Below are 15,434 nucleotides of genomic sequence, written 5' to 3' on the forward strand. Positions count from 1 at the left end.
AGGGATTTCTTTACAACTTTCAAGATTCACAGTGAAGTCCTCCTTATAGATGTTTCAAAACTGCCACTGAACTCAAGGAATGTGAGGATATTTCAAAATGTAGGAAATGGGGCTGAAAACAAATCTACTGAAGTGGTTATTTATCATAGTCATTAAGATGCCAGAGTCACCTATCTTAGTTTCAACACTGGCTCCGCTTGCTGACTCCAACTTCCAGCTGATACCAATCCTGGAAGATCCTGGGAGATCACAGTGATGGCTCAAGCATTTGCATTCCTGCCACACGAGTGGGAGACTTACAGTTCCAAGTTCCTAGTTTTGCTCAGCCCACTTTAGCCATTATGAGCACTTTGAGAGTGACCTAGTGGAGGAATAAATCCTCTCTCTTTTTGTACCTCAAACCATGAAGACATTTTAAACACGTTTATTTTGCTATAAAATTTTTTGAAACATATTATTTTTAATACTCATTTCTGTGAACCCTCTGCAGATCCTACATTTTTTCCCATGACACTCTATGTCTGACTCTGTAAAGTGCAAAAGGAAAGAGAGCCAGTATTATCTCCAGTGAACTCATGGACCATGCAGTTGTATGAACAGCAGTCACATAATTGCACTCAGGCACCAAAGACAAGGACAGTCCCCGTGCTTACCTCTATCTAGGTCTTCAGGTGCCTCCCTTCCTCAGCACCATAACCAACCCCAAATTTTGGTCACCTCGACCTGCAGCCTTGAAGGTACCACATGCCCTGTTTTGGTGCCCATCATTGCTTCTGCCTGCTGTCTTTCTCCCCCTTGCTTGTCTCCTTGGAAAGCACCTTCTGTGGCATGATTTGTACTTTCTAAAGCTTCCCCAATTCTGTGTGTGCATTACCTTAAAATATCTGGCATTGCATTGTCTCTTTGTTTATCATTTGTTCCCCAACTAGATGTTGAGCCCTTCAAGGCCCAGGATGGTCTCTATTCATCTCTGTATCCTTAGGATCTTTCAGCATACTTGACTACTTCATCTATTCATTCTTAAATCTCGGTATTGATTATCTATCTGTCTATCTATCTGTCTATCCAAAGCTGTTTGTTTCAGATAGGGTGAACAGGTCGAAAAGGGTAGAATAAATTTTTGCAAAAACAGAAATTAAATCAAACATGAGGAAATAAACACATCAGTGAGCAAATGAATAGATAAAACAATTAGGAAATACATGATATGTACTATATGCATGAGGAAATGAGTTAACAGTACAAGAACTGAAATAGTCTGAAGCCCCCCATCTGAGAAAATAGGTGCAGAAAGACAGGATTCAGAAAAGAAAAGAAATGGGGGCTCTCTAGATATCTTTGGGACAGCAAAAGAAAGGTTCAAATATTGTAGAGGTTTCCCTGGTCATGTGAGAAGGATGAACACCCTGAATATGCAGCCATAAGAGGAGCGCCCTCCTCTGGGTTCTGTGCAGGCTCATGGCAAATTATACAGCTCCAGGTGGTTTTAGAGAACCCAGACTCTCCCTTTTGAAGCCCCAAGCTCCAGGCTTCATGCTTCCATTGGGTCCTCAAGGGGATAGAAAATTGACCCCAATTTCCTGCAGCCTTTGCCTGGCCCTCTGATGCACTTGGCCTCCAGCCCTTGAAAGGGCTGCAGACCTCAGCACTACGTGGGCCAGTGCTGGCTGGACAGCTTGGGTTGCAATGGAAGATATATTAGAACTAGCTGTAATTTGCTTGGGGAATTCAAAAGGGGGAGGTCCCACCATATAATGTGGGACTATAGACCATTCATTTTGCTGCATCCAGTCCCTCCCTCCCTCTCCCTCCCTCCCTCTCTCTCTCTCCCTCCCACTCCCTTCTCTCTCTCTCTCTCTCTCTCTTTCTTTGGCTTCACCCTAATATCTGGGTATTCAAGGAATTTGGGGAGTAAATGAGAGAATGAAAGTTATTTTGTCTCTCCCTCTCCTTCTCTCTGTCACTCTGCCTTTCAAAAAATGAATTCTTTTTAAAATGCTCACAAGCATTCTTCAACTTCACAGCATGCCATTCTTTGTCTATGCATTTGTCTGCATAAAAGCATGATGTAAGACAGGCATGCTGGTGAGAGGTTAGGCTGTCATCGGGGAGGCCTGTAATGTGTTTTAGGTGCCTAAGTTCCAGTTTTTGTTCCTGATTCCAGTTTCTTTCTAAGGGGCACCTGAGAGGCAGCAGGCAATGGCTCATGGATCTGAGGCTCTGATACCCATGTGGGAGATTGATTGAGTTCCTGGTTTTCAACTTTGAGTTGACCAGCTCTTGCCATCATGGGCATTTGAGGAATGAACCAGAGGACTGAGGATATTCTCTCTCTCTCTCTCCCTTTCTCTCTCTCTCTCTCACACACACACAGCTCTCTAAGTTTTAGCTGAGTATCTTAATCTACTTGCTTATTTGAGCAACAGATCAGACTCCACTACAATTCTTCAAGTGTGTTACCCCCACCAGGCTTTGTGCTGAGTATCCCTGTCTCTGACTTTCTGGAGCAAGCCAGTAGAGGGCTAGGTGACAATCTGCTGCCTTGGTTTCTAGGTGCTAAAGGAGCCCAGAGATGGCATCTTGGAGACAGGCTAATTCATATGTGTGTTCCCAGGAATGCTGCCATGCATGGTGGCATAGTTGGTGCACTGCATTTGGAGGTACTCAGAGACATACCCTATTTTCATTACTTCACTTAGTCCTCATATGTAACCTGTAAGATAGGTAGCATCATTCCAACCCTCTATTACAGACAAGAAATCAAAGTCAAAAGTGAAGGGCTCCAGTTAACAAGTAGTGAAACCACCACTTGAAATTCAGGGCTCCAGATCCAGCATCATATGAGCTTCCACAGAATGAATGAAGTGGTAGTTTTATTTGTTCAGTGACAATGAAAGAGTGTGTGACTTTCCCCTATAAAAGCCCCCAATTTTCCTTGCCAGAATCTGAAAACTGCTTGGAAAGCCAAAATTTCCTGCTCATACAAGCTGATTCAAGATGCTCTGGGCTACATGCGCCTTACAGGCAGCAAGAGGGGATCTAAGGTGAATACTAGACTTGGCTCTCAGGCCCCTGGTCTGGGGGCAGAGGAAATTCATTTTCAGTACAAACTAGAACAGTCAATTGTATTAGGAGCCCATTTGGCACATGTTCCCTGATTCTCTGAGCTGACAAACAATACCCTGCTCCTTTGAGCCTGACCTCCCCCAGTTGCCAAACAGAACTGCTTGAGCCATGTGATACATTTACATTTTCCTCCCCTTTAAATACAAACTAGCCATGAAAGTTACTTGGCAGGCCCCAGGCAACTGGGTTTCAGTTTGATAACACGACTGCAGCCAAAATATTATTTGGCTCAGCAGTTTCAGCAACTGCTATGCAAGGGAGTGAGAGGGAAGTTGATCAGCCTGTGAGAGAGGCCCACAGTAATCTCTGGCATTTTCTTGTTCCGGCACTAGTGTCTGCTTCCTTGGCAGTCAGGACTGACTTCCTTCAGGACTGCACACAGAGGCTCATGAGTGTAAATTTCTGAGGGTTTGCAGGTATGCCAACTTGACTCAGTTTGTCCAGAGTTGGGGTACCCAGGTTCTCATTTGACTCATGTGACATTCGCTGTGCCATCCTGGATGACTGAATAACCCCTCTGAGTCCTTGTTTGCTCATCTGGAAAATGAGGAAATTGATGTTGATGTTCTCTAAACCCTTTTCCGTGTCTTACTACGGCTGTCATTTCCCAAGTACCTACTAGGTGTATGGCACTGTCCAGAGTGCTGAAGGTACTGGGAAGATTCCACATCATAGTTTGGAACACAACATGGAAGTAGTACAATCACAATGTTTTAGGGTAATCCTGAGGACTGCTACTGAACTCAAGAGTGGAGGAGACATTCGAAAGGGTTCATGGAAGAAGAAATGCCTGGGCTGAGGAGTGAAGGATAATGAAGATTCAATCAGCTGGGAAAGGTAAGGGAACTCTCTAAGGTAGAGAATGCAGAGGGCAAAGGGGATCAGTTTTCCTGGTGATGGGTAAAAGACTTGAAAGCCGCCCTTAGGAGATAAAACTTTATCCTAGGAGGAATGGCAGTTGCTGCCTCACCAGGGGCTTTAAGCAGGGAAATTGCTATGGTTGGATTTACGTTTTGAACAAAATCACTCTGACTGAAAAGTGAGAATACACTCGTACTGCAGAAACTAGAGTAAGTTAACAACCAAGAAGTTGCAAACCTAGAATGAAGTATGGTGACCTGTGTTTGGGTGGTTGTTCCAGAGACAGAAGAGAACAGCTTTGGATGTTTTAGAGGGAAGATGGGTAGGACCTGGTGGCTGCTCCAATGTTCAGAGAGGGAACAGGGACTGTTCAAGAGGGTGGTTTGCAGATTTCTGGTTTGGAGACCAGAATTAACTTATGTTGACTCAAATGTTGATGGGGAGGCTTACCTGGGAGGTGTCACTGTCCTCACACTTGATCCTACACTCACTGTTGAACTGGAAGCCATTAGTGCACTGGTAGAGCCCATGGAATTTTGGTGGAGGTGGATCACAAGTCACAGGAACACACGCTCCCACCTGCCAGCTGCCATCTTGGGTACACTGAGTCTTAAAGGCTCGCCTTCAAAGAGGAGACAAAAGAAGAGAATGCTCCAGGGACCAACCATATGACTAAATTCACACCCTTCCACCTGGCCTTATTATATTTCTCTTTCCCATTCTTGATTCCCTACTTGTTCCAGGTAGTGGTGAGTGTCTTGTGAAAGGAATTAAGGATAACTCATTCAAAGAATTCTTGTACCAAGGGCAAGTTACATGTGGGTGAGGCAAAATATAAGTGTCCTCTCCCTTCTGTTTATAATGCTCTCATGGGTGTTGGCACCAGAATGGATATTGATATGAACCATATATTGGATAACCACTATGTGCAAGGCATTTTTCAAGCATTTTACATGCATACTCTCATTGATTATTTGCAACAATCCTATACAGTAGCTGTTAACATCATCTTCATTTACTCCTGAAAAGGTAGAATCCAAGAAAAGCGAAATTACTTGTGTGAGATTTTGTAGCCAGTAGACATGTAAGTCATAACTCAAAGGTAGTTATGCTTGAACCAAACTTTATCAAAACAATATCCTTGAGCTTTCCACAGGTCAGAAAGGAAGAGAAGAAATGGTGAGGAAAAATGCCACCAGAGTAGAAATGACTGCTTCCCTCCAATCAAGAGTTCAGAACTGACTCCCCTCCCCACAGCTTATGGATTGCTTCTAGCCCCACTTACTTCTTTGACTTCCTGGAGGAGCCTGGTACATGGTATCCTGGTTTGCACTTGTACTTGCAGATGGAGCCCACCTTATGCTTGCTCTCTCGGCACCGGGCTGTTTGGAGTTCTGCATTAGGTATTGGGGGTGGAGCCAGGCACATGAGCTCACACAGGGCCTCTGGGAAGGACCACAACCCATCCTCCATACAAGTAAGGTGGCTGTTGTTGCCTAAGGAACACATACATAAAGGGTTAGCAGGGGGTAGAAGTAGTGTCTGACCCTGATGTACTGTATAGGAACCAAAATTTTAAACAACTTGAAGGACCACAGGGTCCCTCCTGTGATGTTCTGATGGCTTTTACTTAACAAAGAGGAACCAAGGATGGGGGCGGGGGGAATTCAGACAGCTGCCACAAAGAGGAAACACGCATTTGGGAGTCTGTTTCCTGTGTCTGCAGTGAATTGAAATCCTGCTTCTGACTCTTGATTCTCAACCTGCACTATATGGAGACAGGTCTTCACCATCCTCTAATCCATCCTGCTTACTTTCTAGGTGGGAAGTCTGACTCAGAGATGAGGGTGCTTGCTTTCTAATAGCCAACAGCACAGCTTCTCTCTCAAAATCTGCTCCTTGTTCTGGTACCAATGCATTGCGCAATCTCAGTCTGCCATATCTCCCTCTGCTCCTGGCACCTGTATCTATCCTGCCCAATCCCCACCCTCTACCCCATGCCTGGAAGAGACAACATCATGTTATCAGGAGGTTTGGTTTTCTGTTCGGGCCCTAGCGCTCAGTGAAGCTTTGCCAAAGCAGCTGAGAGAACAGCACTTCCCCGCAGATGGTGCCAGCTCTGACAGAAGTGCTGATTGCCATCGGGAAACCGGCCTGATGGAGAATGTTGCAAATGAAAGTAAAACAAGGAAGTTAGGCCTTTTCACTGCCAGCTCATACATTATCAAAACACAGGCTGCCCAAAACTTCTGTGAGACAATTAGAGGAGGACCTGAAACTTGTGTTTCTCCACCAAACTCTCCTTTTCCTAGTGATTACTGAATGGTGTTGACAACCAGGCCTGGAAATACATGTGATGTTTTGGGATGTGAAGATTGGATGGGTGGAGTGGAAGGGAAGGACATGACACATATTAAGCAGTGACTATGGAGTGAGTGCTCCTGACATGCAATCATATTTGTTCTTATAATATAGTGCACCTATCATAAGTATCATTTCAAAATGGAGACTCATGGGTGATGTGACTGGACCAGGCTGTTATGGTTAGTAAAAGACAAAACTGAGGTTCAAAACCAATTCTGTACAACTGTAGAGACAATTGCTTGTTTTTAGATTTATTTTATTTTTATTGGACAATCACATATACACAGAGGAGGAGAGACTGATAGGAAGATCTTCTATCCAATGACTCACTCCTCAGGTGACCACAATGATTGAAACTGAGCCAATCCGAAGCCAGGGACAAGGAGCTTCTTCCAGGTCGCCCATGCGGGTGCAGAGTCCAAGGCTTTGGGCCTTTCTTGACTCCTTTCCCAGGTCACAGGCAAGGAGCTGGATGGGAAGCTGCACTGCCAAGACTAGAAGCAGTGCCCATATGGGATCCTAGAGCATACAGTGCATTCAAGGCGAGGACTTTACTGTTACGCCACCACGGCGGGGACCGAGACAATTGTTTTTAATGGGAGGTTTGCTACGTATGCCCAGCAAAGGCCTTGCTACACATTCTTGGGAAGAATTAAACCTCAACTTTCCTTACAGGAAGAAAACAAGTGCTCCTACTTTTCAGTGTGTCATGATAAAAAAAAAAAATTCATGAACCATGATGTCAATGTCTTGATTTATTCCCTTCCCCTCCTCTCTTCTCTCATGATGAGCAGATATTTTTATATATTAGGGTGAAAGCACAGAATACAAGGCAAGACATCAATAATCCTTTCACCTAGAAACTTAGAATCTAACAGAATAGTGCAGACAATAATAGATTAAATCAGAAAGTAAAGCATTTAGTGGAGAAAATAAGACAGGAAACGAAAAAGGGGAGAGTCTTTACAATTTTATGTGTGTGTCTCTGCTTTTCCTGCCTTCATTCATTTCCCTTCTGCGTTAGCACAGAACAGCATAGTCTATGTAAACTCCACAGATAATTCCACACTGATGAACCATGAACCTATAAGCGAAGAACTTTTTCTCATGCAATAAAAAAGACCAGAGTGTGAAAGGTGACTTATTTGCATTCTACAGAAGCAGAAAGGCTTACAGAAACCCAGGAACTACTCGGCTCTTTATTTTTTCACTGTGCTTGTGATTGGGGTGGTCGGTGTTTTAGGATGCCTACAAATAGTGAGAAAGGGGTCAAATTTGATACGGGGGGGACACCCTTTCACATGTTCCAAGAGACACAAAATATTCATTGAAAACATGTTGGAACTCTTAAAAAATATAACGCATCAGCTATGAAAATTGTAAATTGTGACAAGATAACATTAAACCTGTACAATGTCAACCAAGAAAGAAGTGCCAACCAGAAAGGTACATTCAGAGGATTTGACCACAGCATAGACAAGAGAAGAACCACAGTCATTCTGATACTAGAGATTCAGGACCATGGATACGTCCTTCAATCCCATAACAAACTAACTCTGGAGATGCATATGCTGTGTGGAGCAGAATATTTCCACACTCTAGCTAGAGTTACTCCCTTGCATTCACTAAAGTCTGTCTGTCCCCTTCCCTCAGTCGCATGGCACTGACCACTATCCTCTGACAGCATCATCAGCTCTGCCTGAAGCTTTGTCCCAGACGCAGGACAAACTCAAAGTATCAATGAATTAATGCCCATGAAACAACACTCAGCCAGTGATCACACTGGCAGATGCCTGTGCCAGATTCTAGAGCTACAATGGTTTTGAGACATGTATGTCACTGGCGGTCAGTGTTCCCCCAGAGAGACCATGCTCTAATTGCCCATAATGATAAGTAACCAGCTTTAGAAGACAATCTTGTTGGGCCTGGCACAGTAGTCTAGTGGCTAAAGTCCCCAGCTTGCATGCGCCGGGGTTCTACATGGACACCAGTTTGTATTCTGGCTGCTCCACTTCCCTTCTAGCTTCCTGCCTATGGTCTGGGAAAGCAGTTGAAGATAGCCCAAAGCTTTGGGACCCAGCACCCATGTAGGAGACCTGGAAGAAGCTCCTGGCTCCTGGCTTCAGATTAGCTCATGCCACTGTGGCCGTTTGGGGAGTGAACTAGCAGATGCAAGATCTTCCTCTCGGTCTCACCTTCTCTCTGTAAATCTGTCTTTCCAATAAAATTTAAAATTAAAAAAAGAAGATAATATTGTTGATTTTTGTCAATTCTCGTTTTCTTGACCTCAGTCCTCTACCCATGTTTCTTGGCAGCACGTCACTCAGGACACAGAATGAAGACATGTTTGGGTTTAGAGCTCATGGTGAAAGTTAAGAGTATCAGTACTGGGGATTATGTTTCAAGGAGTTTTGGGACCATTCACTGTAATTTATTTGTATCTTTTAAAATCAGAAAAGTAATTCTTCCTTTTCCTTGCTACAATTTTCACTAAGAAGATTTCAATCTCTAACAGATATGAGACTATTTTTAAAAGATTTACTTATTTTGAAGGCAGAGTGACAGAAAATGGGAGGGAAAGAGAGTCAACGAGAGTGAGATGGAGAGAGATTTACACAAACAGATGCTGAAATGAGGAGCCTAGCATTCCATATAGGCCTCCCAAATATGTACCAGGGGCCCAAGCATCTATGCCCTCATCCACTTCTTTTCTAGGTACATTAGTAGGAATCAGGATTGGAAATGGAGCTGGATTTGAATCCGTTCTTCAATATGTAATGCTGGCATTGCAAATGGCTACTAATCTGTTGCACCACAATTCTCATCACTAACCAACAACAATATCGCTATTTCATTTAAAAGACTACTTAGAAGACTAAGTCTTTTTCAGAGCACTTATAAGGAAAACAATGGTTTATTTATTACACAGTGGGGCATCTACAGTTGGCAATAATAATATCTTTTGTGTTTCTGGTAGCTAAAAGGGAAAATTATGAGTGTTTGTTTTCATCACAAGAAAAATGGATTTTTCAAAATCATGAATATCCTGACTATCCTGATTTTATCATTATACAATATATATACATATCAAATCAACTTACTGTGCCCCATGTATTTGCAAAATTACAACATATACATTTTTTTTAAAAAAGATTTATTCATTTTATTACAGCCAGATATACACAGAGAGGAGGAGAGACAGAGAGGAAGATCCTCCGTCCAATGATTCACTCCCCAAGTGAGCCGCAACGGGCCGGTGCTGCGCCGATCCGAAGCCGGGAACCAGGAACCTCTTCCGGGTCTCCCACGCGGGTGCAGTGTCCCAATGCATTGGGCCATCCTCAACTGCTTTCCCAGGCCACAAGCAGGGAGCTGGATGGGAAGTGGAACTGCCGGGAGTAGAACCGGCACCCATATGGGATCCCGAGGCTTTCAAGGCGAGGACTTTAGCCGCTAGGCCACGCCGCCGGGCCCAACATATACATTTTTAAATCATTGAAATTTATATTGGACAGTACCCCAAAAGAGCCATATCAGATCTTCAGCCTATTGATAGTATTGCTTTGATCATAAGGCAAGGGGTTATATCTTATTCAACCTTTGTTCTTATGTCCGCTTATTATCAAACGTTGAAGTCTTTGATACCTAATTCGTTGACTGCATAAAATATTATGAATCTTCTTGTGACTCTAATTGAGGCATCTAACACATCCATCCCTGAACCAAAGCCATCTTTGAGTTTTTCCCCAGTTTTTCAGAAAGTAAGTGATACTGAGTACTCTGGTGTTCCGAGAAAAGGAACACAAAGCTTGGGATGAGCAAGTACTTAGCGTTTGTATTAGCCAAGGGCTTGCATTGGTGGGATTGCAAGGAAACTCAATTTCAATGCCTGTTGATAGTGAATAAAGCTAAACATGTTATAGAAAAAGATTTTAAAGGGATATGAGGCACACAAAGAGGAAAGGGCCAGGAGGGGCAAGAAGTATGGACAGATAAGATTTCAGTCTGTTTGTTGTCGCAAAAATAGCTCACTGGAACTTCAATAAGTCAAGGAGAAGTTGAGGTAGAAGAAATGGAGCCACTAAGAACAGCTTTTGATCTTCTGCTGATGTTACTTCTGAAAGTTCGGTGCAAGGTTACTACAATCCTGAAGAGTTAAAGAGCTCACTGGGGCTGGAGAGGGCAGGGCCAGTGGAACACTGATTGCTCAGTAGAACCATCCTCTTTCCAGCTCCGGTCTGAGGGAAATCAGGTCACATTTTGGTTGTATCATTGCCTGAATGTTTTCTAAATTTCTGAAATGAATTCTATCGAAGGCTATCTGAAAATTGAGTTCATGGAACAGACCTAAAAAGAAAACTGAATTCATTTCTTCGTTGCTTCCTAGCAACTCAGTTCATCATTAAACCAATTTTGTAGGTGGGAAAACTGAGACACTGGAGGGTCGAACTGTTGTTCCAACCAGGGTTAGGGGCTCAGTTGAGATCTGTGATGCTTACTCATGAACATGGTCGAAGTACTGTTATTCAGAGAAAATCTTTCATCAGGAATTTAGATCAGGAGAGTATCTTGGAATCAAGGATAAGCTCTGGAATAATAACAAATTATCTTCCTCATCACCTCTACTTTTTTTTTTAAGTTGTCCTCTGCTTCCAAACCTCTTTGCACGTATCATTCCAACTGTTAGACATAAGGAACATTATGTGTTCTAAGATGCAGTCATTTTCAGGGTTAATTGATGGAGTATGCTTCTTAAGAGAAGGATGAAAGAGGCTGACATGTTAACACTACCATGCAGGCAAAGACTGGGGAATTTCAGTTAGATTATTTAGGACAAGCAAACAGCCTATTGTGGATCACTGTAGGATGCGGTCATTCCTCATTTCAACCCAACCCTCAACCTTTTCAGTAGTCTAAGAGATCAGAAAATGCTTGATGGAATTGGGATAGAAGCTAGAGAACACACTGATGTAAAATAGGCAAAGTTGAACTGGGAAAGGCAGCAGTAAGAGCTAAAAGTAGAAACCAGGCTTTTTAAAAGAGCTTTGTAAAATGGAGACATTCTTATTTTAGAAGCCCTACTTCATAATAAATGTTAAATGCACTTGATGTAGTTGAATTAGTTGGAGCTGCCTTAGTGGTGGAAGTAATGCTTCATTCTTAGCTATTAATATTTTGGATTTTATTTTGAAGTTGCCTATCATTTTACAAGTAAGTCCACACACACACACACACACACACACACACACACACACACACACACACACACAAGGCTCTGGGCTTACTATGCTCATTTAAAAAGAATCTTGGCAAGAGTGATTTTAAGATGGCAAATTGTGGGGTCATTGTTTTGGCTTAGCAGGTAGAGCTACTGCCTGTGACACCAGCATCCCATATGGACTATGGTTTGTGTTCTAGCTGATCCACTTCTGATCCAGCTTCCTCATAATGGTCTGAGAAACACTGAAAAGATGGTCCAAATGCTTGGGACCCCAGTCACCCACATGGAAGACTCTGATGAAGTTCCTGGCTCCTGCCTTTGGCGTGTACCAGTGCTGGCTACTGCAGCCATCTGGGGGAGTGAACCAGCAGTTGAAAGTTCTCTCTCTTTTTTTCTGCCTCCCCTTTTGTCTCTGTAACTTTTTCTTTCAAATAAATAATAAAATATCTTTAAAAGGGGAGTGAGTAGGAATCTATTATTGTGGTGTAATGGATAAAGTTACTGTCTGCAATATCAGCATCCCACCATGGGCACTACTTTGAATTCCAGTCCTTCCAATTCCAATCCAGACCCCCAAGAATGACCTGTGAAAAATAGTAGAAGATGATCCAAGTGCTTAGTCCCCTGTCACCACATGGGAGACCTGGTTGAAGCTCCTCAATCCTGGCTTCAGGCTGGTTCAGTCCTGGCTGTTGTAGCTATCTGGAGAGTGAATCAGCAGATGGAAGATTTTCTTTTCCACTCCTCCCTACCTCCCTCTAACTCTGACATTCAAATAAGCAATTTTTAAAAGATTGTGCATTCTCAGGACTTTTTCGTAAATCTTTAAGAGAGGTTGGAGTATAAGGAAAGTCAAGATAGTACAAGCTCAGCTGGAGTATAAGTGACAAGTGTGTTTGTGGAGCTGCCTGCATTACGCTAACTTTCTGGGGACTGAACTCAACCAATCATCTTGGATGGTGACTGACCTTTGAAAGCACCTATGACCATGACTTGAAAGGAACATGGAAGATGGAACAAATCTTCACAGTCACAAGTTAAGGTCTCCACAGCACAGAAAGATCAGTACTGCTCAGTTCATTATGGTGATGCTGCTTGGAGAAAACGAGCATTTACTAACACACATGATTTCTTTTAATCCTCCATGTAACCCTTCAACATGGGCACTTTTTTTATTAATTACATTGCATTATGTGACACAGATTCATAGGCTCTGGGATTCCCCCACCCCCTCCACATGCCCGCCCCCCTTGGTGGATTCCTCCACCTTATTGCAGTGTTACAGTTCAAATTAAGTCAAGATTCTTTCGTAACTAACATATACCAAGCATAAAGTCCAGCATCTTATTGTCCAGATAAATTTAATAGTTTCTTGGGAAGACCTTCTCTGGTCTGAAGGTAGAGCTGGCAGAATATCTTCCCAATAAATTAGAAGCCCCAGCACAACATCAACAACAATTTACAACATTATAGAATTAATTGACATAGTATTCAGTAGTCAATACGTTACAACAGTGCAAGTTCTTAACCACCTCCTGTGATTACTTCATTGACCCTTCAATTTTTGTTTGTACTCAGCACCGACTGCTATAGACCTTAAAGTGGCTATAGGGTATTATTCAGCTGTCTCATGTCTGTTTTCATTTTAATATTTAGCTGTTTATTGTATTGATGCATAATTCTGCTGAACTTGGTAGATTTTATGATAGTCTTAAACTGGCTAATAAATCTAACCAGGCCTTTGTCAACAGTTGAGGTGCAGAACAGTTTTAGGAGGGGTGTGCAGAGAAATCTTCCATACCCTAGTGAGGACTAACTAATCTTTGTGTCCTATCTAGTAAGATATATGTGGATCCATGCTGATTGCTTCCTGTTTTGTTCTAAGCTTTCCTTGTATTTCTCTGACGATCTATTCTATTTTTTGGGGGTGGGGGGCGGCTCCAGGGCGATCCTGATGATCATTGCAAGAGAGGGTGGGGATCCAAAGCTGGAACTAAGTAAGAACCAGAAGAAGCTGCTCTCCCTAGTCCCGAGGGAAGTTTGCTGTTCTTCTGTTTCTGCAGATCTCTCAGGGCTCCTGGCTGTTGTTCCGATGACCTTGGGTCCTGTGAGGAAGGATTTGGGCCTCTTCCATCCCATGTGGTAGATCCAAACAGGGCTGAGTGACCTCGGAGTTCTCGGCTTCTGAAGGCACTCCAATTCCCTGTGTTCTCCTTGTCTGTTGGGATGTAGTCCTTGGTGCCTAAACTGATAGTCCTTGGTGCCTATACTGATAGTCCTTGGTGAGGATCCAAGCCTTCAGGGTTGGGATACAAGCCTCCTCCTGCCCACCTGCTCCACTCTGGCGTTCCCCCCGCCACTCTGTGCATATGACCTCCTGTTAACAGGTTGTCAGGATCGCTCTTGATTCCGCCTATATAATATGGGCACTTTTAAGCCTATTTTATTGATAATGCTTCTGAGGGTCCTAAATATCACATTTCCCACCCAAGTTTAAGCAGTCTGCAGGATAGAGACAGTAGTGCAGCTAGGTCTTTCCTGATTCTAAAGTTATTTGCTTCTTTGCTTCTACCATGATATAAGGAAGGGAAAAGCAGTGAGTGGAGGAAAGGACAGCAAAGTCAGAAAAGAACAGTGAAAACTTGTTTCAATTATTTCTCTATTTCTTGGCTTGAGAATGGAGGTGAATGAGATGGCATGAACAAGCTCAAGAAAGAAAGAGAGTGCTTTGCCCAGTCCTTACTGCCAGTAGATCCAAGCCAAATGATGCTGACAACTGAAGGGTATGAATGTCAGTTGGTTCTGGCAGGGTCATCACTGCAGAGATACGCTCCGCTGTATTTGCAAGGGAAGAGCAACACTAGAATTAACAACTATCAAGGCCTTAGCTCTTCTGTAGGGTCTGTTCCTCACAACCATAGTCAGCTGAGAAGCATCACAACAAGGGCCTGCATCATTTGGATTAAAGGTTATAATTACTCATGCTGCTATAATAAGCAGTGCTAATTCATACATTCCCCTTTTCCTAAGGGCCTCAGATTGAGAAGAGTGTGATTTTCTAGTGTGGAGTTATTAATTTATCCCATATTTGGGCAAATGGGACCAAGAAGCAATCTTGGATTGTCTAAAAGTAAGACGGTTTACAATTTCCACTGATCTCCACATGTCTCTCCAATCCAAATAATTTTTTAAGATGTATTCATTTATTTTAATGACAGAGTTATGGGGAAGGTAAAGAGAGAGAGAGGGAGGATGGAGGGAGGGAAAGAGGGAAGGAGAGAGAGAGAGAGAGAGAGAGAGAGAGACCTTCCATCTGCTGGTTTACTATGCAAAAGGACACAGAGAGTGGCTAAGGCTGGATAAGGTTAAAGCTAAGAACCTGAATTGTTGTCTGATATTCTTTATCATGTGAACAACAGGCAGCCAAACCCTTGGGTCATTTTCCACTGTTTTGCTACTCACAACACTGGGGAACTAGACTAGAGTGGAGAGTTAGGACTTGAATTAGTATACTCATATGGGATTCTGGCATTGAAGGCAGCAGTTAACTTGCAGAACCACAACTTCCACCTACAAATCATTTTTAACACAGGAAAATGTGAATTAAAACCTACAATCATTTCTTTTGAGTTGCTATGAAGATTTAGAATGGAGAGAGATGAAGATGTTCATATGAAATATTTTAGGTATGTGATAAAGGCCAACATTTCCTCTGATGAACAAAGAAGGTTAAGAAGGTTCTGACATTTTTGAAAATTGGGATAATGAAATTCTATATGGACTTGACTAGAAACCTGAAGCTTTTGTTCTGAAAGTACTGCTAGTTTGCTCTGTGGCTTTATAAAAATTCTTGAACTGCTGG

The 15,434-nt window shown here is 42.9% G+C and overlaps 1 protein-coding gene across 1 annotated transcript in view; it reads right to left on the bottom strand.

The window, feature by feature from the left end:
- The window catches only part of PAPPA (pappalysin 1), a 246,820-nt gene that overhangs the window by 34,762 nt on the left and 196,624 nt on the right, over positions 1–15,434 (bottom strand). The window contains exons 16-17 of the mRNA XM_036496589.2: positions 5,273–5,483; positions 4,438–4,609 (exon numbers count right to left, since the gene is read on the bottom strand). Of these exons, the coding sequence (XP_036352482.2) occupies positions 4,438–4,609; positions 5,273–5,483 (383 nt within the window). The remainder of the gene's footprint in view (positions 1–4,437; positions 4,610–5,272; positions 5,484–15,434) is intronic.

Source organism: Ochotona princeps, chromosome 14, assembly GCF_030435755.1.
Source record: "Ochotona princeps isolate mOchPri1 chromosome 14, mOchPri1.hap1, whole genome shotgun sequence".
Taxonomy (NCBI): domain Eukaryota; kingdom Metazoa; phylum Chordata; class Mammalia; order Lagomorpha; family Ochotonidae; genus Ochotona; species Ochotona princeps.